Source organism: Tachypleus tridentatus, chromosome 7 (assembly GCF_004210375.1).
Source record: "Tachypleus tridentatus isolate NWPU-2018 chromosome 7, ASM421037v1, whole genome shotgun sequence".
Taxonomy (NCBI): domain Eukaryota; kingdom Metazoa; phylum Arthropoda; class Merostomata; order Xiphosura; family Limulidae; genus Tachypleus; species Tachypleus tridentatus.
In genome coordinates, this window is record NC_134831.1 from 176,907,807 (window position 1) to 176,931,964 (window position 24,158).

The 24,158-nt window shown below is 30.7% G+C and overlaps 1 protein-coding gene across 5 annotated transcripts in view; it reads left to right on the forward strand.

Annotated features, from left to right (window-relative positions):
• Window positions 1–1,711: 1,711 nt before the first annotated feature.
• Sec8 (exocyst complex component secretory 8) overlaps window positions 1,712–24,158 on the forward strand; it is a 34,068-nt gene continuing 11,621 nt past the window's right edge. The window contains exons 1-18 of one of the 5 annotated variants that reach the window (XM_076515888.1): window positions 1,712–1,776; window positions 2,785–2,908; window positions 5,671–5,711; window positions 6,176–6,264; window positions 6,743–6,805; window positions 7,891–8,029; window positions 8,790–8,878; window positions 9,234–9,310; window positions 9,571–9,742; window positions 10,709–10,839; window positions 13,272–13,532; window positions 14,889–14,960; window positions 15,888–16,031; window positions 16,959–17,045; window positions 18,633–18,705; window positions 20,318–20,381; window positions 22,997–23,097; window positions 23,861–23,934. In XM_076515888.1, coding sequence (XP_076372003.1) covers window positions 2,846–2,908; window positions 5,671–5,711; window positions 6,176–6,264; window positions 6,743–6,805; window positions 7,891–8,029; window positions 8,790–8,878; window positions 9,234–9,310; window positions 9,571–9,742; window positions 10,709–10,839; window positions 13,272–13,532; window positions 14,889–14,960; window positions 15,888–16,031; window positions 16,959–17,045; window positions 18,633–18,705; window positions 20,318–20,381; window positions 22,997–23,097; window positions 23,861–23,934 — 1,740 coding nt within the window. In that variant the 5' untranslated portion in view covers window positions 1,712–1,776; window positions 2,785–2,845. Of the gene's footprint in view, window positions 1,938–2,784; window positions 2,909–5,670; window positions 5,712–6,175; window positions 6,265–6,742; window positions 6,806–7,890; window positions 8,030–8,789; window positions 8,879–9,233; window positions 9,311–9,570; window positions 9,743–10,708; window positions 10,840–13,271; window positions 13,533–14,888; window positions 14,961–15,887; window positions 16,032–16,958; window positions 17,046–18,632; window positions 18,706–20,317; window positions 20,382–22,996; window positions 23,098–23,860; window positions 23,935–24,158 lie in introns of all 5 variants that reach the window. The other 4 variants (XM_076515890.1, XM_076515887.1, XM_076515889.1 and 1 more) reach the window with 4 other exon arrangements.

The following is a 24,158-nucleotide window of genomic DNA, read 5'->3' on the forward strand; positions in this document are numbered from 1 at the left end:
TTTCACACGGAGAAATATCTAATAGCGATATCGCATTAAAAAAGACTTATTATTTAACTTTCTTTCTAAACACTATATTACAACAGTCTGTTTATTACGAAAGAAAGTTAAATAATACGTCTTTTGTTTTATATTATATAAGATGTTCTACACTGTATAGAAAGTAACAGGCTTGTGTAATAATGATATAATAAATCTGATAAGAATATACGCAATACACCGATAAACCAAGTGAAATTAGAATAAAAATGTAGTGTAAACGAATATTTTCTACCCATAATAATGAAGGAGTTATTTAATTTTTACATGATACTAACAGTTTTATACGCTGGGACGTATTCTACCACTTGTTTTTAAAGTTATAAACAAATAATAAGATTCGAATTGTATTTATCAGGCCACCCCATAAGTAACGTCCGAAAATTTAATACTGAAAGTGCATCATCATTTATGTCTTTGTACAAGACTTTAATGACTAAAATACGACGGCCCGGCATGGCCAGGTGGGTTAAGGTGGTTTTTTTTTTTAATTTCACGCAAAGCAACTCGAGCAATCTGTGCTAGCCGTCCCTAATTTAGCATTAATTAATTTAATATTCCAACTCTTGGAATGCTCTTTTACCAACGAATAATATAATACGACGGGCCGGCATGGCCAGGTGGTTTAAGGCATGCGACTCGTATCTGAGGGTCGCGGGTTCGCATCCCCGTCGCACTAAACATGCTCGTTTTTTCAGCCGTGGAGGCGTTATAATATGACTGTCAATTACATTATTCGTTGGTAAAAGAGTATTCCAAGAGTTGGAATATTAAATTAATTAATGCTAAATTAGGGACGGCACAGATTGCTCGAGTTGCTTTGCGTGAAATTAAAAAAAACAAAGAATGAAATATGTAATTGGGCATGTATAAAAATGTTCAAACAAATAAAAGAAACTAACGAAAGTCCACTTTTTCAGGTCATTAATCACATAAACTCTCATGAAGATGTATCTGAGAAGCATATTAGACATATAATGCTTTATAAGTTTAAAAAAGGCAATAGTGCACCAGATACACGAAACATTCAAGGTGTTCATGGTGCGGTGGTTTCAGATCAGGTGACTACAGCTTAAGTGATGCACCACGTTCTAGTCGTTTTGTTGAGTTTAATGGTATCTTGCTGCTGGTTACACTTGATGAAGATTGTGCTGTTACAGTTGAAGAACTAGCACAAAAGCTAAATTCAACCCATTCAACAGTTCACCGTCATCTGCAATAGCTTGGAAAGGTGTCAAAACTTGGAAAATGGGTTCCCCATGATTTGACAGAAGCCAACTTTAGAACAACTCATCTTTTTGTGGATAGGTTAGTGACTGGAGATGAAAAAAAAAAATTTATAAAAATGTTAAGCGCCGCATTCAATGGCATAAAATGGACTTCCATCTTAGGAAAATCTTGTTAAGCGTTTGGTTGGATATTGTTGGTGTGATCTACTTTCAGTTGCTAAACCCCACAAATTTTATAGAAGTGGCATTCAGAAACTGAAAATTCAATCGCTGGCAAGAAGTATTTAATAATAATGAAACATACATTATTGATAAAAGTGTTTGAAATCCTTTCTCTTTTATCTGAAACTAAAATCGGACATTACTTAAGGGATGACCTGATATAATGTCTAAAAGCAAACAAAAAAGGAAAAAAAACAACAGTATCGAAGGGTAAAAAATTAATTTTCTATTTTACCACCAGAGAGTACGTTAATAATGTGTGTAACTACATTTGTTTTATTGATGGGTGGGTTTAAGTTGTTATTATAAGGAAAAGGTTTAGAGTGTGGTTTGAACTGTGTTGGCAAATCATATTTTGGTTTATGCAGCTTAAGTAGGAATATTTAAATATGTCTAAATACAGTGTTCTTGTGTGTTTTAGTAATTAATCTGATTTATAATGTTAAGGTATGTGTTTTGCTTTCAAACTTACCAACTGATAAGTTTGACAGATAGCGGAGTAGGCCTAGCTCGATATTTAGACAAATGTCGAGTATTATTATTATATATAATTAATTGATGGTAGTTATAAACACACAAAAAGTAATTATCTCCTTTGTGCTGCTAAACCTGTGAATAAAACACGTGAAAAAGCAAATAAAATATGACTGTTAATTTATTATGATGTTTTCGGACTGGAATGATGAAAGTATGGTCTGTTTTGTTTGTTTTAATCTACAATTAGTACATGTTTGTTGTACTGTGAGTGTTCTGTACTCATACAAATTAGTAACGTTAACACAACTTGAACTTTTATAGTGTAATTTCAACTGTATTGTATTTCACTGTATTTTGGAAGCTAAATATTAACAATAACATAGTTTAGCTCATTATATGCTGTGAAAGGCATTGCTTTCAACATCATAACAAGTTCTTTAATATAAATATATTTCCATTGTAATAACTGGACCTGATAAGTATAACAGTTTATTTATTTAAATTTTAAAACATTCTTTGTTACTGTTTTATTGTATGTTGTTTGTGTAAACTGTAATTGCTAAGCTTATAGGTGTGCTTTTTAATTGACATTAGGTTCAGAAAGAATAATTTATAATATTTTTGTTTATTTCACAAAGAAGTAATAGTGCTACATGAGTTATTTATTTAATAAACTACCTCTGAATTATGATTTATTCACTTAGATGTAACATGAATACTTATTATTAAATCTCTTTCTTTTTTAATGTTTAAGAAATACATATCTTCTCATTAATACAATTTTTACAACTTGGAGTATTATTGTGGATTTTTGTAGGAACTGAAGAGGAAAGTCATCATTTAGAAGACTGGTGTCTTGTATTTGTATTGTGTTTTTGATGATGAATGAAATGGAGGGACCTATGCGACCACCTAGAGGATCAAAGCCCCCTAGAGAGAGTGTAAGCAAATATTTACAGTGAAATAACTAGATGTATGTTATTAAAATGTATTGTAACATTGATATCTAACAGTATGTGAAAAAATTAATATTATGATAGAAATTTATTGAATGGTTTACTTTAAACCTTTGTACACAACAAAGGTGTTTTGAATTTGAAATTCTTTCTCAGAGACATATTTCATAACAATGATCAGGTGAGAACAATCTTGATCAACAACATTGCTAGAAGAAAACACATTGGTACAAATATTTAAACACTGTCAACATTTTAGTAGATATTGTAAATTTGAGTTGTGATGTTGGTTAATCATGGCAATGGATGTTAGAGTGTTAGGGGTGATTTGTAACATTATGTCCATGTTGTAAGCCCATGGTGTGTAAATTGTGGGGGTATACAAGTATGAATATAGGAGCAAATAAATTATATCAGAAAGCACAAATTTAATAATAAAAAAAGTTTTAAAATTATTGTACAAATATTACTAAATGTTATTAAGTTGTGTAGTATAATTAACATGGGAAAATGACACATACAGTACATAATACAAAATGGAAGTGCACAACAAAATGCATATTTAGAAAAGAGGACACTGTAACAAAGTTTGGAAACCACTAATGTAAATAACTGTTAAAGGTTTTATATTTACAGTGGTTCTTGTGAGAATCAGTTTACGAAGAAAAAATCCAATGTTTTATGTTTTAATACATTTATTGTAATTTAATCTCACTGTCATAAAATGACATTTAATAATATTAGGATTATAATTGTTTGGAAAAATAATTAAGGAAAAAATTGAATGTTTGTATATATTTTCCATGTTTGGAAATTATTAGAAATTTAAAGTTAATTAAAATGACTTTTCTTAGAGGTTAATCGCAACATCAGGGATAATATATATACTAGAAGGAATTTTTTTATAAACAAATACATTTACAAAAAAACCTTCTCTTGACTAAAATATTGGTTGAAGATCTCAAAGTGTCTACTTGATTCAGATGCTGGATGGGCAAATTTGAGAATTATTTAATATAAATGACATTGTACAAAGATTTCAGGAAATGATGTCCTTGGTAAAAACCAGTTTGTTTTCAATGAAATTTTTCTTGAAAATTTAAAGATGTGGTTGATACTGAAATAAACATTTTATAACATGTATTATTATCAATGAATTAGAAATGTATCATTAGACATACAGCTCTAGTAAGTAACATTTTTAGCCTGTTCTGTCCAGTTATTGACATTGATTTGTATGGATTTCACAATTGCAAGTTTCTTGAGAATTAAAGAAACTTAAGGTATCTGAATTATTCATTTTAATGGACTCAAAACAGACTTGGTTCAAACCTTATGGAGCTCTGGAGAATAATTCATTATAACATTAGTAATGGTTTTCAGTAACTCATTCTTAAATTGCTAGTGTTTGTGAACAAGTTTGAAGATTACAGCACAGGTGCACTTTATTCATTTCAACTTTATATTTGTCTAGTTAAAAAATAGTGTTTAAATTATGTAGTGGACATACCATGATATTAATTATGTGGTGGACATCCCATGATATTATATGCAAAAAACGGCTCGTTTGGGTTGAGAAAATATTTTACATAGAAGAGCGAACAACGTTTCAACCTTCTTCGGTCATCGTCAGGTTCACAAAAAAAGAGGTAACTGACCGGAAGCTGACCACATGTTTGAAAGGGGTTGTGCAACTGAGTGTCGGAATGTAGAGGGCAGTGTTAGATGTTTGAATATATAATTTTATTTATTTTATTATATTAATACAGGTATAAAATAGAAAACACTCAAATACTAAATAAAAAAACAAACATAAACAAATGCAAAATTAAAGAAGCCTTACTTATACAACAACTTAAACCCAAAATAAACCAATATAAGGGAATGCCTTTATACCTATATTAAAAATAATAAAATAAATTTATAAAATTATATATTCAAACATCTAACACCGCCCTCTACGTTCCAACATTCAGTTGCACAACCCCTTTCAAACATGTGGTCAGCTTCCGGTCAGTTACCTCTTTCTTTGTGAATCTGACGATGACCGAAGAAGGTCGAAACGTTGTTCGCTCTTCTATGTAAAATAGTTTCTCAACCCAAACGAGCCGTTTTTGCATATATTTCTCTACAAGTGGGTTTTCTCAATATCACTGATCTCATGATATTGTTTTTAACTTAGTGTCTTTATTTTGGGAAAACAAAGTTGAATAATTTGTGAAACACTACTCACAATGAACATAGACCAGATTGAGATTAGGTCTGAAGTAGGTTATCAGTCTGTTATTTTATCAGTTAATAACGTTTTATTAAAAATAAACTATCTATACACACCTGAAGTACAGTAATTGATAGTAATAAATATATTAATAAAAAATGTTTAAAATTAAAACCTGAAAAATTATTCATTGTCATTAAATTGTAGTTCCAATCTTATTTCACACGTCTTAACAGGTTTTGAAGATTTAAGTTTATTCTAGACACTAAGTCAGTTGTGGAAAATATATTTTAAATGTAATTATGGGGAGGAAAAAAAATCTGGAAATGCTAACCAGTTTAATGAAACTATAAAGTTTAAATATGTAAGTGTAAAGATTGATAAAAAATGTCAATAACTTTATTTTAGACTGGTCTATTTTAGTAAAAAATATAACTTTAAAAATGCTAACTCATGTAATAAAAGATTTACATTTGTTTACAGTTAAAGGCTATTCATAAAAAGAAATGATGATAAATCTCTATTTTAGACTGGTCTTCTGATGTCAGTCATACGAGCTCTTTCTGCCAGGTATGTTTTTCAGTTATTCTCTTCAAACAACAGTGAACTAAAATTTAACTTTAATATTGGTAAGGGGATAAAGCTTATGGAATATCTCCATCTGGTCTAATACTAGGTTAATCTTTATTCTAAAATAAATGTTTTGTTTGTGCCAGATTTTCCACATTAAATGAGGTTTAATTGTGTGCCATTTGAAGAGCATTTAAGGTTATAACATTAAGTTTCAAAAATAAAAGTAACCTGTGAAAGTTAGGCCTGATGAAGTAAGAGGTTTAGTTTTTTGATCTCCAGGATAACTTGTATGGTAAAATCTGACAAAAGAATAGTTTCAGTGTGTGTATCACACAGAAGAGATAAATTGTTTCTTCTCGCATATAATTTGTTTATGTTGTACTTCTACTACAAGTTTCGTTAGATTGTCTGTAAACTTGTGATTTCAGAAAATAAAACAGGTATGTTTCTTCTGTTTATAGTCAAAATAATGCTGACAGAGATCGAGAAAAAGCAAAATTAGAAAAGGAATTCAAACGAAGTGATCAACGACTTGATGATTTAGTTGCAGGTTTGTAGAAAATGGTAATTGAACAAGAACTGATTTAGTTTGAGGTTTATAGAAAATGGTAATTGAACAAGAACTGATTTAGTATGAGGTTTGTAGAAAATGGTAATTGAACAAGAACTGATTTAGTTTGAGGTTTGTAGAAAATGGTAATTGAACAAGAACTGATTTAGTTTGAGGTTTATAGAAAATGGTAATTGAACAAGAACTGATTTAGTTTGAGGTTTGTAGAAAATGGTAATTGAACAAGAACTGATTTAGTTTGAGGTTTGTAGAAAATGGTAATTGAACAAGAACTGATTTAGTTTGAGGTTTGTTGAAAATGGTAATTGAACAAGAACTGATTTAGTTTGAGGTTTGTTGAAAATGGTAATTGAACAAGAACTGATTTAGTATGAGGTTTGTAGTAAAAGGCTTGATTTTAAACTAGGCCAGCTCTGACATCTATCTATCTAGTTTTATATACTTTTTTTTTTCATAGCTCATCATGAAGACCTTACTTTGACGATGCAAGTGTTCAGTAGGATTTCAAATAGGGTAAATGGTAAGACAATAACCTACTTTTTAAGTTGGTTTTAAATAAATTTATGGCTTATAAGACATAAAATATCTTTATTTGCAGACCAGGTGGCATAACAATATGGTATCACCAAAGGTAATTATAATTTCTGACCTTAAAGTTTTTATATTTCATTTGCATAACCTCCGAGACATCCAAAATAAGTAACAAAACTTTTTTTAATAAAGCCATACTTTATTTGTTATTTCGTCCACCCTAAAACTTGTTAGAGTTAGGAGTTGAAAAATAGGTAATCAAATTGAAATAATATTTTTTCTAGAATATATAAGTGTTTAGTACAGTGTTCCTCAAACCATGGTACTTACAAAAAAAAAGTTGGTGGTGGTCACTGCTAACCAGTTCCTTTCATCTTGTTGGTTTTTCAATAAAATGATGTTAATAGAATCATAATGTTGGTGGTAGGTGCTGTTTCACAGATGTTGTTCTTTCTTTATTTCAAAGAGAAGGAAACTTTCAGCAGGTACTTGTCAAATACAAATTGGCAGTTTAAAATTAGTGCTTTGCATGTTGTGTAACATGTTACACTCCTGTCCTTGACAGGTTGTTGAAACTTGCTATATTATGAAATAGTGCAAATACTTCTATTCTGTTGTGTAACATATTACACTTTTTTATTTCACAGGTTGTTGACCCTTCTTACACAGTGAAGGTTTATGTTGTTAATAAAAACATACTTTTCCAGTTGTGTAGCATGTTACACTCCTGTGTTTCACAGGTTGTCGAAACTTGCTACAGTGTGACTTAGTACAAACGTTACCTATTCTGTTGTGTGACATGTTACACTCCTGTGTTTTATAGGTTATTGAACCTTCTTAGTAAAAAAACATGTCTATCCAGTTGTGTAAGATGTTACACTCCTGTGCTATTAATTATGATTTGAAAATTAAATGACTGTTAGGAAACAATTTTTGGACAAACTTTTCAGTTGTAAATAACCTTATTCTTCATCCATTAATCCAAATAACTTTATTTAGATAGCTGATCAAAATTATGAAATTAATTCCCATGAATGTTATATGTGATATTTTGTAATTTCCTTCTATTCACAGTGTCTAGAGAACAAATTCAGAGTATAAAGGAGAAGCTCAAAAACTGTAAGATGTTACTTCACTGTAAAAGAGAAGAACTGAAGAAGTTGTGGCTGGAAGCAGTAGAGCAGAAACAAGTGTTGTCACTGCTACAGGAAATGTGTGTTTATCTGATTATTGTAGCACTTTTAAGGTCTAGGAAATCCAATAATGAATGCTTTTTAATCTACTGTTATGAATTCTAATGTAGTAACTCACCAAGTTTGTGTTTTTCACAAGTGTTTCTTGTCTCTTAACAACTTATTAGCCCAGTGTTTACCTGTGTCACATTTTGAAAATGTTTTCCGTTTATTACCTGCCCTCATTAATTGCTTCTAACCACTTTATGTGCCAGTTTTAGTTCCTGTTATCTGCTTTGACAGTTGTAGAAAAATAAAATGTGTGGGTAATTAATAATATTGTGTTATACTTTGAAGGTAGTTCTCTGTATCTTTTTGTAGACTTATACATATAAATTGTACATTCTGTGTGGTAAATATAATTCAGTCTTTACTTCTCTGGCTAACTACCACATAAATACTGATGTTCCTGTTTCAAATTATTCAATAACAAATGTTATTGTATCCATATTTTGAGTTTTGTTATAAATAATGTCTTAAAATGCCTGAAATTAGCTGAACAGTAAATCTGCAGGCTTCTCATGCTTAAAACTGGGTTTTGATACCCATGGTGGGTTTTGCAAGTACTAAACATTGTGTAGCTCCAAGTTTAACAACAATTAAACATCCAAACCAGTTGTTTTGAAACAGATTACTTTTATAATTGATGGGTTAGACAGAAATGGGGTTTTCTAAAACAAATTAAGTTACTTCCTTGAGTAAGCTCTAAAAATGTGTTTATATTATGGTTGTTTCTTGCAGTGAGAGGCTTCTTGAAGTTCCCGACACTGTGGAGAAATACCTTGCCAAGAAACATTATCTTCATGCTACACAGCTTCTAGTTTCTTCAGGTGTGTGAAATATGATAGAAATGTATTTAAGCAGTGAATCAAGACTGTCTTATTTAACAACTGTTTATATTAAGTTAAGCAATGGATCAAGACTGTTTTATTTAACAACTGTTTATGTTCATTTGAGCAGTCTTCGTTGCATGCGTTAAAACTTTTACAAAAGGGTAGTGGTGAACATTATCCACAGCAAGAAAGCAATGAACCATAATGCGTAATTATTTTGCCTCTTGTTATTGTTTTGATTATATGGTTCAGTTCCTGGTCCTTATATAAACAGGCAAGTTTCTGTTCTATTAACTTGAATTTGTAAAATGTTAAAAAAAATGGTATGTTATGTTGTGTTCTTTTTTTTCAGTTTTCCTGTTGGAAGGAAGCCTAGAAGGAGTAGATGCCTTAAAGGAAGTTAAGTCGGAGTTGCTGTCGAAGAAAGAGGTATGAAACTAAATGTATCTCTTGCTCATTATACCTTATTTCTTTTATCACTGCTATAATTTAATTTACAACATATAATCTTTGATTTATGAAAAAGTGTTTGTAACTGTTAAATCATCAAAATTATGGTTGACCCAAACGTTGTTTGTATTTGTTTGGTTTTTTTCATTTAATATTTGGATCTTTTATACTGTGTATCATTGTCACAATAAACTGTTTTCTCTGTCTGTAATAATACAGTTTCTGTGTATACATTTTAGCAAATGCATGAAATTTTATTGGAAGACCTTCACAAGCATCTTTATCAAAGGTCAACAGTTGAAGTTCTACGACGATTTAAAAGACAAGGTTCAGAAAGAAGTCGTCATGCAGATGGTATTGTAGGCACTCCCAGCAAGAGAACAGGGCTGTATACTGAGTTACTTTCTCCTGGTATGAATAGTCACATCAAGTACAGTGGGTTATTTACTTTTTGAACCATTGTAATATAATTCAATGTTATGTATAATAATGGATACATCATGTTTTACTAAAGTCTAAAGTAGAGATATTCATAATACATAATTAAATTTGAATAAATCCCAAACACTTAATTTTACATTATATATAGTGTGGGTTTGTCATATGACATGCAATAAAATCTTAAAGAAATAATGCCATAGGAGTGTTTTGAGACACTTCATTAAGTGCCATGGCCAAGTGTTTAAGATACTTTCTTTGCAACTTTCTGGTTGAAAGATTTAAATGTGTCACTATTTATTGGTAAAGGAGAGCTGCATTACATCTAGTCTATCTCATCAAAATTAGTTATAACTAGTGCAGTATGCTCTTGATTAGCTTTGCTCAATGTTTAACAAAAATTTAACCCTTTCTGAGTCTTTATGGTGCACAATTGAGTTGAACTGATATTTGGCATAATGTCTTTACAGATACCTAGTATTAGAAACCTACATAAGTACGTAAAGTACTGATTAAATGCTGTGGTATTATAAACTCTCTCTGTCTCTTTATTTTATGAATCAATTTGATTTTAAGTCATTTCTTAATTCCTAGGTAGCCTAGCAAGTCCAGGTTGTTAGGGTGCTTGACTCACAATGTGAGAGTCATAGGTTTGAATCCCTGTCCCTTCAGATGTACTTGCCCTTTCATCAATGGTAGCATTATAGTGTGATGGTCAATTCCACTATTCATTGGTAAAAGATTATCCAAGAGTTTACGGTGCATGGCAATGACCAGATGCCTTCCCTCTAGTTTTTCACTGCTAAATTATGGTTGATTAGTACAGATAGCCCTCCTGTAGTTTTGTGGGAAATTCAAACCCAACCAATTCATATTCTCTTAAAGGACTACTATTAATGTTTTTGATGACTTTATAAAAATTGGTGTAATTCTGTCTAGGAAACATATCTTCAGAGGGGCCTGTGATGGAAGATGTCATGGCTGCTGATCCAGAGGGGAACAGTCCACATTTCATTGCCATCTTAGTTGAGTGTTTGTCTCTGTTGAATAAAGTACCTGAGGCTGTTGAGGTGAGATTTGTTATCTCTTCACAGTTTATGTATAAAAATCCTAAAAATTAAATCGTTTTGGATGCTCTCTTGTAGATAAGAAAGTACATAGAGTAAACCAAAAGCTTTGTGTTTTGTTGGATAATAAAATTTGTTACATGTTCATAGACAATAATTGTGAATTAACTGTTATCATAACTGTTAAACACATTTTAAGTTCTGAGAGCACAACTGCTTTTGAAATTTTAAAATGTAAGTTAAGATAATAATTCTAATTTTGTTTCAACAGTTTTATTTTAAAATTTATATCTTATCTTGTTAAATTTATGTGGTGTAAATTGCACAGAAAACAAGAAAAATATTTTGGCTTCAACACTTTTGCTATGGACATCTTTATCTGTGAGTTTTAGTGAGATACATTCAAAACATAATTATACTTACTTATTGTATACGAATAATCTTGGCATAAAAACTTAGCCAGTAATCCAAATTCTAATATTATGTAAATTTTAAATTTTATGAGGCAATAATTAAAAAGAAGTACTGAATTTCTTTTAGTATGAGAATTCTAAGAATTGCTTTTTTCTTATCCCTTTTTCTCTAATTTATTTCCTACCATTCAGAGAAGTGTGACATTTAAATAAATTACTCATAATGTTACCATTGCTAAGGTCAAGTATAATTTTTGTGGTCTTCAATCTTATTTGGTTCCAGAGCCATAAAATAAAAAAAAATGCAGACATCTCTTGCCACACCCATCTGTTAAATCCTCTTTTATGAGTTGCCAATAGTTCTGTATGGTGTTTAACAGTATATTATTTATAACCAATGGAAAGCCAAAGTTTTAGTCTATCAAAAGACTTATTACAGTACATTGTTTTCTGTAGAGAGAATTGCCTTTTTTTTTTTCTAGTACAAACTTTGTTCCCACAGGAAATACATTGATGAGTTTAGCTGAATTTTTAATGGTCTTTTTTCTTATAGTAAAAAAGCCAGGAAAAACTGTGATAGTTATGGGATGTTGTCTGCTTTTTGCATGTTATTATTCTGTGTTATTTAGTGCATTATTTAATTAAATAATTTAGTGCAGTACTACCATTAGTATAAAAGTATTGTTTCACTGATTGACAGTCTACAGGATTAAAAATAATTTTAAAAAATGGAGTTTCTTGTAAGTACTTTAGAAATTCACGTGTACTCTTTATTTAGTATTTTTAAGTTTCGTGAACCATGCTTTTGAGTAACTTGTGAATAGCTTGTGTTATGTGATTCAATACTTTAATGTGAGCTACAGGTTTGCTAAGTACAATTTATGTGGCAAGAATATTAATTTGACACTTCAAAGGGCATTAAAACAAAATCTTAAATAGCAGTACGTTGTTATGAGTTTAAAGATTCTTAGGATAAACAAATACGGTTTCATAGTACAATTTGAAGTCTTTCTAGAAAGAAAAGGGTAATTCACATTTATTTCAAATTTTGTTTTGGTGGTTACAAGCTTGGTCAAATCAACCAACCTTGTATAGAATTAGGATAGAGAAAATAACAGATAAAATATGAAGATTTACTAAAATGTGACATCTTAAATTTACTTAGAAGGTTTTTAGAGAATACTTGGATGAAGAAATGTATTCTAAATCATAAGATGAAAACCACTTTGTAATTAGAACACTCCAAAGTTTTATATTCGTGGAGAAATGTTTAGGGAAAATACTACATTGAAAATCAGATTTTTTGTCTCTAATTGACTTAATCATTACTTATCGATTGTGAAGATACAGAAAACTTATCAGAAGTTACAGTATAGAAACCATAAAAGGCACTTTGGGTTTTTGAATTCAGCTGATTCAACCAAAGTACACAGAGAGAAAGTTAATTCCTGTAGAGCTCCAAAAAGTTTTGTTTGTAAAGAATTCTTTTTTTTTTAAATGTTCTGTCAGTTCTGAAGTATAGTTTTATATTTGCTATCAAGAACAAGTACAATTGTTGTAGAATACATACACTTTGATATCGACAGTATGTAAACTTATTGTACCATACATACACTTTATGATATCTACTATATGCAAACTTATTGTACCTTACATACACTTTATGATATCAACAGCACATAAACTTATTGTACCGTACATACACTTTGATATCAACAGCATGTAAACTTATTGTACTCTACATACACTTTATGATATCAACAGCACGTAAACTTATTGTACTCTACATACACTTTATGATATCAACAGCACGTAAACTTATTGTACCGTACATACACTTTATGATATCAACAGCATGTAAACTTATTGTACCGTACATACACTTTATGATATCAACAGCATGTAAACTTATTCTACCGTACATACACTTTATGATATTGAGAACATATACAATGATTCTAGTATATGCAGGTTTAAGATATCAAGAAGGTGATACAGTTGTTTGGCATGTGTATTTCTCAGGATATTAAGACTAGAAGTCAAAAGGAACTAATGGCCATTGCTCGAAGAACTGCTCAGCATGTACTGGACACTGCTCAGAACTTTACACAAGTTCCTTCTATGCTTGTGAGTTTCTCCTCAGGAACTCTATCCACCATTATTGATGATCCAGTTTTTACCCAACCACAACTCCTCATGGAAATGTTGGAGCTGCTTTTCGAACAATTCCGCTGTGTAGCCAGGGCTCACAAGATTGTGTTGGACCACTTACGAAGAATTGCTGTAAGAAAAGAATGTCTAACATAGATTTTATGTTGCAGATAGCAGGAACAATATTATTTTGAAACAAAACAAAATTAGCAATGGATAATCAAGAAACAAATTATCTATTTATTCTTTTGTACTCTAAATTAAAATTTTTTGCCATAATTAATTTTTCAAGAAAGATCCATAACTTCTTGAAAAATTAATTATGGCAAAAAATTACAGAACTTTTACAGAACTTAAAAGTGACAAAACATTATATATATTTCTATGTAACATCTTTCCCCGAGTATGTTTAAAACAGTTAGATATAATATGGTAAAGGATGAAAAACTCTTGTGTTTTAGAACACTGGATTTCTATTAAACTTGAGACGTCAAAATGTGTGATAACAAAACATTTGTTTCATCACAATATTGTGTTGTCTAACAGTGTTATAAGCAAGTTTTATGGTTCTACAGAGTATAAACCTCACAAGTGGCAGTTTTTGCTTCTTGAACAATGTTTGTAATTACAAAAGAAAGTGTTGTACGTGGTCAAAGTATAATTAATTGTATTACGACTGTTTATTTCATCCTGAGGATAAAATTGTAGCATTCAACTGATGAATATTTAGAAAATGATATTGTAGGTATTCTTTTATACGTTAAAAAGAAAGAAACCACAAGAGTGAAAATTTTAGTCAATAATAGTTTTATTTAATTTTATACATTTTGATGTATAAATAAATTGAATATTTGACTTTTTGTGCATTGAAAACAATTATTACTTTTTGTTATTTTTTTCTCAACTTAATGTGCCACTCATAATAGGAACTTCATAATAGTTTTGAGAAAGATAGCATTAATTTGTCCTTCTGACTACAGTTAAAATGCAAAAGGTTTTGATAAAGTTTAACCAATTGACATTTCTCGACCCATGTGATTTAAGTTATTTCCACACTACACTGAACTCTATACAGTCAATTGCTGCTATCAAATAGGGTTGCTGAAATAACTTTGAAGAAAAGCTGAATATGTTTATATATTACTGCTGGTTTTACTGTGAACTGGTTTGTGTAAACAATAAAGGAGGAAGATCCATTTTGCTTGAAACTGTAATAAAGTAAATAGCTTAGTAACAGTTCCAACATTTGTTTGAAATTTTTATTTTAATATTTTCTGGAAGGTTTTAGTCAAACTTGTTATAACAAAGGTTCACTGATCTTTTCTCTCAGTTGTGTTTCATTGTTTCAAAGAACCTTTAGTTAATTTAGTTTCTTGTCAGAAACATTGATGTAGACAATTATTAAAGAAAAGCAAAGTTTTCTTCTAAGAAATAAAATTTTGTTATATTTCAAAGTTAATTTAATATTTCCATCTAATTACAAAACAGAATGCAGAAAATATTCCTGGAGAGGTCATCTTGTATGAATTGGCAGATATCTGGTCAAAAATCCAGGCTGTGGTAAGTCTACTTGTTTCAGTTAGAATGGGTAATTGTAACTTTTAGTAAGTCCACTTGTTTCAGTTAAAATGGATAATATTCCTGGAGAGGTCATCTTGTATGAATTGGCAGATATCTGGTCAAAAATCCAGGCTGTGGTAAGTCTACTTGTTTCAGTTAAAATGGGTAATTGTAACTTTTAGTAAGTCCACTTGTTTCAGTTAAAATGGATAATTGTAACCTTTAGTAAGACCACTTGTTTCAGTTAAAACTAGCAATTTTAACTTTTGGTAAGTCCACTTGTTTCAGTTCAAACAGGTAATTTTAACCTTTGGTAAGTTCACTTGTTTCAGTTAAAACTAGTAATTTTAACCTTTGGTAAATCCAATTGTTTTAGTTAAAATAGGTAATTTGAACCTTTGGTTGGTCCAATTGTTTCAATTAAAATAGGTAATTTGAACCTTTGGTGTCCAATTTTTTCAGTTAAAATAGGTAATTTTAACTTTGGGAAGTCTACATTTTTGAAGTAAAACCAGTACATTTAACAATGCAAGTGTGCTTGTTTCTACATTCCAGTAAAACGTTTGTTTTGTAATTATTTTTGTAATGTAGTAAGTTTTAAAGATGAGAAGTCTGTATTAAAGTATATTCATGTTCAAAAAACTCTGTTTAAATCATAATATACAGGTAAGGGCATTGGGTTAGTTTGCACTGCTTATGAATATGATATTCAAAGTTTGTATTCACATTTTACTGTGAAAGTTTGTTTTTTACAATACATGAATTGTTTTAGCTTCTGTTAATTCATTTTGAATGTAGTTTCACTGGTAGCTTTGATTATGATTCTCTCTTCAGCTAGAACATTGTATTATTCATTCTAATATGTGTGTGTTATGATGTAGTTAATACAGCATTTTGACTGTAACATTGCTGTTTTATTATGTGTAGCTGGAAGTATTAGTTGGAGAGTACTTAGACATCCATAACACAACTTCAAGTCCACAAAACCCTCCTCCAGCCTTCACAGAAGCTACTGCTACTAGTGGCATTGCATCTTACTTTGCTAAACGTCGCAACGTCAAACCAAAAAAGGTAAAATGAAAACAAACAAATATGCTATTTGAATATTTCTAACAATTCTCTTACTGGTGTTTAATTTTAAGAAACTTTAAACTGTATTTTAAGGATCTTCTTGTTAGACAAAAGGAGATAAAAAGAATGTTTTGTTAAGCCACATATTAATATATATATATACTTTATTTTCACCTGACATTTGCTCAGCTGTATTCTGTGTAATGAAATCTCTCGGCCAGTACTGTTCCTCATTGGGAATGAATGGTTTTATACACACAAGAACTGTTTTTTTCAATCAACTTCTCTATTAATGATATTTTTAATCAGTATGGCACTACAATCTCACGATGTATTAAAGTTTACCACAAGGTAACGTACTGACAATAGCACACTGCTTCGATGAGGTTGTGTATTTTTCTGGAGGACAAATCTATATTAAAACTTTATGCGCTCTGAGTGGATTCTTGGTCATTAGAGCTCTTCTTCTGTCTCATTATGTGTACATTTCTGTACATTGGTTGAAATATTTGAAAGTTTTCAGAGTATGGTTTTATAAGTTTATTACGTTAACAACAAATGTGACTGTTTGCCAAGAGAGTATTAATGTTTTGTCCATTGTTTATTGCTCACTAATGATAGAACAATGTAAAAATTATAACATGTTAATCTAGTTAATAACCGTACCATATTTTAATATATTGCAAAATAATTTAAAGGTTGGAATCTTCCAGAAATACATTTTTCACTTGTGCTATAAAGAGAATAGGTTTGAATAATGAAGGTTGAATTGAGTATTATGCAGTTGATACAAACTTAACACTTTATACACTTTAACAATTACAGCTCATCATTGTAGTTTTTGGTTTGTTTGTACTTAATGCTTTACATTAATTGTTGTCTAACTTGACAACTCATGAACATTGTATTCTGTTTTTTTTCTCACAGTTTGCGTTGTTCCGGTTTGACCGTTCTTCGCATGCTATTAGCATGAACACTTATTTACAAGAACAAAATGAAGCAATCAAGGAGAAGGTGAGGATTTGTTTGGAGTTTTCCAAAAATGGAATATAACTTTAGTAGGTTCCAGTGATGTATTTATTGTGGAAGTTTTATTAAAACTTTGTTATAGTTGTTCAATCTATTCAGTATAACTTTAGTAGGTTCCAGAGATGTATTTATTGTGGAAGTAGGTTTATTAAAACTTTATATCAAACTTATTCAATCTATTCAGTATAACTTTAGTAGGTTCCAGTGATGTATTTATTATAGAAGTTTTATTAAAACTTTATGTTATAGTTGTTCAATCTATTCAGTATAACTTTAGTAGGTTCCAGTGATGTATTTATTGTAGAAGTTTTATTAAAACTTTATGTTATAGTTGTTCAATCTATTCAGTATAATGTTTCCAGATGTATTTATTGTGAAGTAGGTTTATTAAAACTTTATATTAAACTTATTCAATCTATTCAGTATAACTTTAGTAGGTTCCAGTGATGTATTTATTGTAGAAGTTTTATTAAAACTTTATGTTATAGTTGTTCAATCTATTCAGTATAATTTTTGTAGGTTCCAGAGATGTATTTATTGTGGAAGTAGGTTTATTAAAACTTTATATCAAACTTATTCAATCTATTCAGTATAACTTTAGTAGGTTTCAGTGATGTATTTATTGTGGAAGTAGGTTTATTAAAACTTTATATCAAACTTATTCAATCTATTCAGTATAACTTTAGTAGGTTCCAGAGATGTATTTATTGTAGTAGTTTTATTAAAACTTTATATCAAACTTGTTCAATCTATTCAGTATAACTTTAGTAGGTTCCAGTGATGTATTTATTGAAGATGTAGGTTTATTAAAACTTTATATTAAACTTATTCAATCTATTCAGTATAACTTTAGTAGGTTCCAGAGATGTATTTATTGTAGTAGTTTTATTAAAACTACATTAAACTTTTAAAATCCATTAAAAACATTCCTGATCATCAAGGAATGTTCGATACTTGTGTGTTGTCAGGCATGCTTTAAATGTGTGGTATTGTTAGGTGGGATTTCAACTTGTGTTATTGATGAAGCATAGACTTTGTGGTGTTATTATCAGTTGAAGTGATAATGTCAGATGGTGGAGAAAGTTTATAAAAGATTGGTCAACTCATCTGTGGTGATGGTTTGAACAGATATTTGCCAACTTAAAATATCTAATAAAAACGTTATTATTAAAAATGAACACTTGAAACCAGGTGATAAGTTTTATTAATAAATCAAAATTGTTCAAAAAATAGGAATTTGTGTTTGAAAAGATGGAGATTTTAATGTGAGATTCTCTTTATGTACCAAACAAACTAAAACTCCTCTAGAAGTTTATAAAATGTGTTTCAATGTCCTGCAAATTAAGATTAATAAATACAAACATTCAGATGAAAGTTTGTAAGAGAAAGTAAAAAGTTGTGCCACATCAGAGTCAAGAAAAGTATTTTTATTATTAAATTTGAATTTAAAATAGCAAAGTGGGTTTTAATCACCAACAGTATTAGTGGACAGATACCATAATAGATTAAATGAAGTATGTTTGTTTTTCTGCTTGATTTATATTTCTGTTTTGTTTCTCTTCCTTGATTCAGAATGATCCATGTGGTGCTCTGGACTCTGGACAACAAATTCTTGTTTGCCAGCCAACAACAAAGAATATTACAGGTAAAAAACAGAGTTTGTACATAATAAACATGACAGCTGAGAACAGGTAGCTAGTTATTTGAATGTATTTTATAATGCTATTGGTAGAGTGCATAATGTTTACATAGTACTTAAAGATTAACATGTCTGTAGAATGGAATAAAAAATAATTTAAATATAGTTTTTTAAATATTTCAGTAGTGAAGGTTGGTCTGCATTATATTTTTGGTAGGTTTGTTGTTCAGTACACAATTATTCTCCAGGAAAAACAAACTTGTGTGTGTTAATTCTTTCCATGTGGGGATTAGATGATGTGGCTGACCTTGTAACAGCAAAGTGACCATCGGTTTTTATACTGTTACTTTTAATATGTTTTGTGTATCTTCCTGAAAACAATAAAGCCTTCAGTAAACAGTACAAGTCTTTTTGTCTGCAAAAAATTGTATTTTTAGATTAAGATTTGTTTATCAATACATGGAGTCAATCTTGACTGCTCCAAGTGTGAAGTTATTTTCATATTAAGGTTAAAAATACTTTTCTTCATTTGATTATTTACAAATTTCACTTTTTGCCCAGTGGTTTCCAAACTTTTTCATGGCAAGTAGTTAGGGGTGACTCAGTTTCATTAAACAAAGAATAATAATGAACATTTAAAACAAATGTAACAAAGAGGAACTATTTGGCTGCAGGATAAATGAATTAAGGTGTTAGTAAAAATAAATGTTTGGGAACCAGTGGTGTAACCTCTAAAACCTCTTAAATAAATATCTGTTTTTTCAGTACAACTGTATACTTTGTGTTATCTTCAAAACCCTAATTTTATACAGACTCGGCTGACCTTGTAATCACCATAAAAGAAATATGAAATAAGTCAAAATTGTTTATTTTCTTTTTAAATTTTTGATAATACAGAAAATCAGAACTGTTTACTCTAAGTAGCTTAAAGCTTGTAACAGTATATAACCATTTGTACATAACATTATTGTTGTCTGTTGAACAGTATCTGACTAATAATCCTGCCACACAAGTTGTAAATCACTCACTTTATTAAATAACATAATGCTCATTTTACTCATAAGGATACTTCATGAAGAACATTTGTTATCATTTGTTATTATTGTACTTAGTGTAACTTTATTTACTTTAGTAAAGAATATATGTAAGAAACAAATATCTACTTACTTTTGATTTCTGGATTGCCAATGGAAGTTAAGCCTGTCTTTTTTATGGTGATGGATTAGTACACTGAATTTATGTTAACTTAAACTACGTAGGGAAGAACACAATAATAACATGTAGAAACCAAACAATGTTCTTTAACTATTGTAATGTAACTGGATTTCTAAGACTAGGGGCTTAACCCTCCCGTTATGGGCAGGTCAGAGTGCGTGGTCGTGACATTTTGGTAATTAACATTAAAAAATATTTAACTTTTTTATTATTGATGTATGCAGATAATCTTGGTACCAAGCATTTTGCTACAACACTAGGGGTTTATTTTAGCATTATGTATTAATACCAGTTATTAATTCTTGCATCATGTGCTAATACCAGAGACTATCTTTTGTATTACATGTTAATAGCAGGGGTAATTCTTGCATTATGTGTTAACAGCAGGGATTTAATCTTACAGTTATATACAAGCCACTGTCTAAATTCATTGTTGAAATAGAAAATGCTTTGGAGTTGAAATCTGGGTAAGTTGTGTATAATTAATACTGTTATTGACATAATTTTTTAACGTAATATAACAGCTGAAATGTATGTATTATTTAATAATTGTATTCAATAATTATGCATCAGTAAGCTGTATATTTTACTGTATAACTGTTGCCTGAGTATAATGTTATTATATATTTATAAACTGTATGCTGTAATGTGTACCTGTTACCTGTGTATTGTGCAATTATATATTCATAAACTGTATACTGTAATGTGTACCTGTGACCTGTGTATTGTGCAATTATGTATTTATAAACTGTATACTGCAGGGGTAGAAATATTTTAAATTTTCATAGGACACACGTCCTGCTGGACAGTGAAACTTGCCGGACAGATGAAAATATAGCAGGACACCTCAAAATTGTCACTGTACATTACCGAAAACAAGAAATCATGTAGAGACAATTATTATTTAAAACACAATCATTTTATTTATGGCACTGAAACATTATTTCAAAGCAAGTGGCAATAAGTCTTGTATCCATTAAAAATGACACATCAATCAAACTGGTAGATTTAGTCATCCAGCACTAAGACATCAGCTGATGTAGACTCAGTATCTCTATTGTCTCTGTGTGTGTGAGTTCCATGTGGACTCGCAAATCGTCTGTTTTTTTTACTGTCCTTCCCCAGGATTCTACAGACTTGCACAGTAATTCTGTGCTTGCAAGATCACAGGTCTTATTCTTAGCTAATTTTATTGTTATCAAGTCATTAGGAGAATCATTTATTAGTTTGGACCACCAGCCATCCTTAATAACTAACTGCCATCTGAGAAAATCCACGTTCTGGTTCAGCAGATGACACGGAAATCACCTGCATGAGGCATACCAAGGCCAACACTGTTGATCCAGGTAAAGGTTTACCGTCCTCAACAGTAATTTGACTTAACATGTGGGCCCACAATCCACTTGCACTACTAGCTAGGTACTCATCTGATTTGGCAAATCTTGTGGCTTTGAGCAGTGTTTTATGTAAGTCAGCTTGGCAAATATCAGCTGCAATGTTGAAACCCTTAGCTTCTAGCAGAGCACCAAAGTGGTCCAATAGTGTCTGGAGTTCATTATGGTCATAAGATGACAATGCTTCCTCAATTTTTGGCCAGTTGCTTGGTTCATAAATTTGAAAGGCACCAATAAAATCCTTATCAAATTCTTCAAATCTCTCATTTGGGTATGTGACAATTTTACCTATGAAGATGGCAGTTTCTTCAGCCACGGATTGAGCAACTGTCTCTTTTGTGGCACTTTTTGAGCCTCTGGCCCTTGTCTGACCACTAATAGCAATCAGCTTTCCTCTAAGTAACCACTTTCCAGTTTGTTCACATGTTGTGAGCTCTTTAACAATTTTCTGGGATCTCTCAACATGATTCAGATTGCCTAGCTTCTCTTTGCAAACAGCGAGTTTGTCAGAAACAATGTTCACAGTAGCAGAATTATCTTGCATTTTGAGACTAAGAGATGTCAAAACAGGCAGAACTGCCAAGAGTATGTCCATGTACAGGATGAATTTAAGGCTTGTCAAAGTATTGTATAATTCTGCAGCTTTCTGTTCACGTTCCCCTTTGTCATGCAGCTTTACTTGATACAAATGCTCTGCTAAAGCTGGCCAGTTATGAGAAACTGATTACAGAGTGCACTTTTTGTAGGCCACCCACCGGGTTCCTGTTCCTTTTGTTGGCTTTCTAACAACAATGTTGTTGGCTTTACCAACTTCTTTGAGGCCAGCCCAGTTCTGTGGTGAATTGTCATAAAACTTCCATAGGTTTTCTAATAAGGTTTGGATACTATCAAGGTAAGAGATATCCTTGATGTCTTCTTAATTGCAAGTTCCAATCTGTGACTAACACAGTGGATCTCTATCAAATAAGGTTTTTGCACATTCAATCTGTTGACAAGTCCTTTATTTGTGCCAAAATTGACAGTTGCCCCATCAGCTGTCAGGCATACAATTGATTCAAGGCAGTCGGGAAACTTGCCATATATGGCCAATGCTGTAAGTACAAAAAATTAGTACCCAATATTAGTTACTTTCTGTTAAAAACAACAACAAAGAACTCTCTTTCTTAACCTGAAAATGACCCAGGAAGGTCGAAACATTGTTCTCTTCTTATCAATAGAAATGTTAATACCCATACCAGCCATTCTGAGATACATCTAACAATTTTATTTATCCAGAGGGCATTTCATGCAAAAAAATATGTTTAAGAAAAGCTAACGAGGTCATAATTTTAGGGTTAAGCTCTTAGGTCATACCATCTCATTAAGTTAATTTCATAACTCTGCTAAATTTTACCTTTATGTAGTTAGTACTGGTGAAACTGGAGGTCTACAGTGGTTTTTGGCTATTGTTACTGTAAGTGTTTATTTGTATGTTACACCTTTTGTGTAATATTATATTTTAAAGGCTAAAGTAATGTTATGTAAGTTATGTTTATGATGAAGTTTAACTAGTGACTGGGTTTGAACATGTTTTCGGCTATACGTCTTTTGTAACATAATTAATTGTTTTTATTTGTTTTACTTCTACAAGTCTAATTGAAACCTTGTTGAACTGCAGTAAAAAACACAAAGTAAAACTATATTTACAGAAATCATTGTCCTTTGCATTCCTTCCTCTTGGACTGTGTGAAGGTTTTTCTGGGTCAAGTAAATGTGGAAGTTGAAACAATGATTGATACAGCAACAAAAAGTAAGGATTAGCCTTACTAGGGTTAATAACTGTTCTTGGAAGTGAAAATTCTATTGTAATCACTAATTCTAATATTAATATGGTCTCCAATGTTTCTAATATAAAGCAAAAAGTAAGGATTAGCCTAACTAGGGTTAATAACTGTTCTTGGAAGTGAAAATTCTATTGTAACACTAATTCTAATATTAATATGGTCTCCATTGTTTCTAATATAAAGCAAAAAGTAAGGATTAGCCTAACTAGGGTTAATAACTGTTCTTGGAAGTGAAAATTCTATTGTAATCACTAATTATAATATTAATATGGTCTCTAATATTTCTAATATAAAGCAAAAAGTAAGGATTAGCTTAACTAGGGTTAATAACTGTTCTTGGAAGTGAAAATTCTATTGTAATCACTAATTCTAATGTTAATATAGTCTCCAATGTTTCTAATATAAAGCTGTTTATTACATTTATAACAAATTATGCATAGGTTTTTATTTCTAAAGAGGCTTTGCTTTCTTCTAATACTATATTTTTCTCTTCGGTTTTTGTGTTTTTATTGTGGTATGTTTGTATTGAACTTTTTTTTTTGAAGTTCAGAAAATCCAGAATTATTAAATAGAGACATGTGGTAAGTTTACTGTGTAACTAAATCTCAAAGAAAATTAAAACTGCTTTGAATATTTCTCAACAAAAGAATTAACTCTTAAGATTTGTACATGTATTTTACATTTCCTGAAAAGTGTCAACCTATTATTTTCTTCTGTGATTTCTGTTAGCTTTGGATTCATGGAAAGTAACATTAGACCCAACTGTTCTTAAGCAGGTTGGCGTAAACAGACCATTACTGCAGGTGAGTAACATATTACTAACAGATGTAACACCACTGTTCTGCTCTTGTATGTTAGCAGACCATTACTACAGGTGAGTAATATATTATTAACAGATGTAACACCAGCATTCTGTTTTTGCATGTTAGCAGACCATTACTACAGGGGAGTAATATATTATTAACAGCTGTAACACTACCATTCTGTTTTTCTAAGACTTATTAAAACTGTATGTTTAAATAAGCTG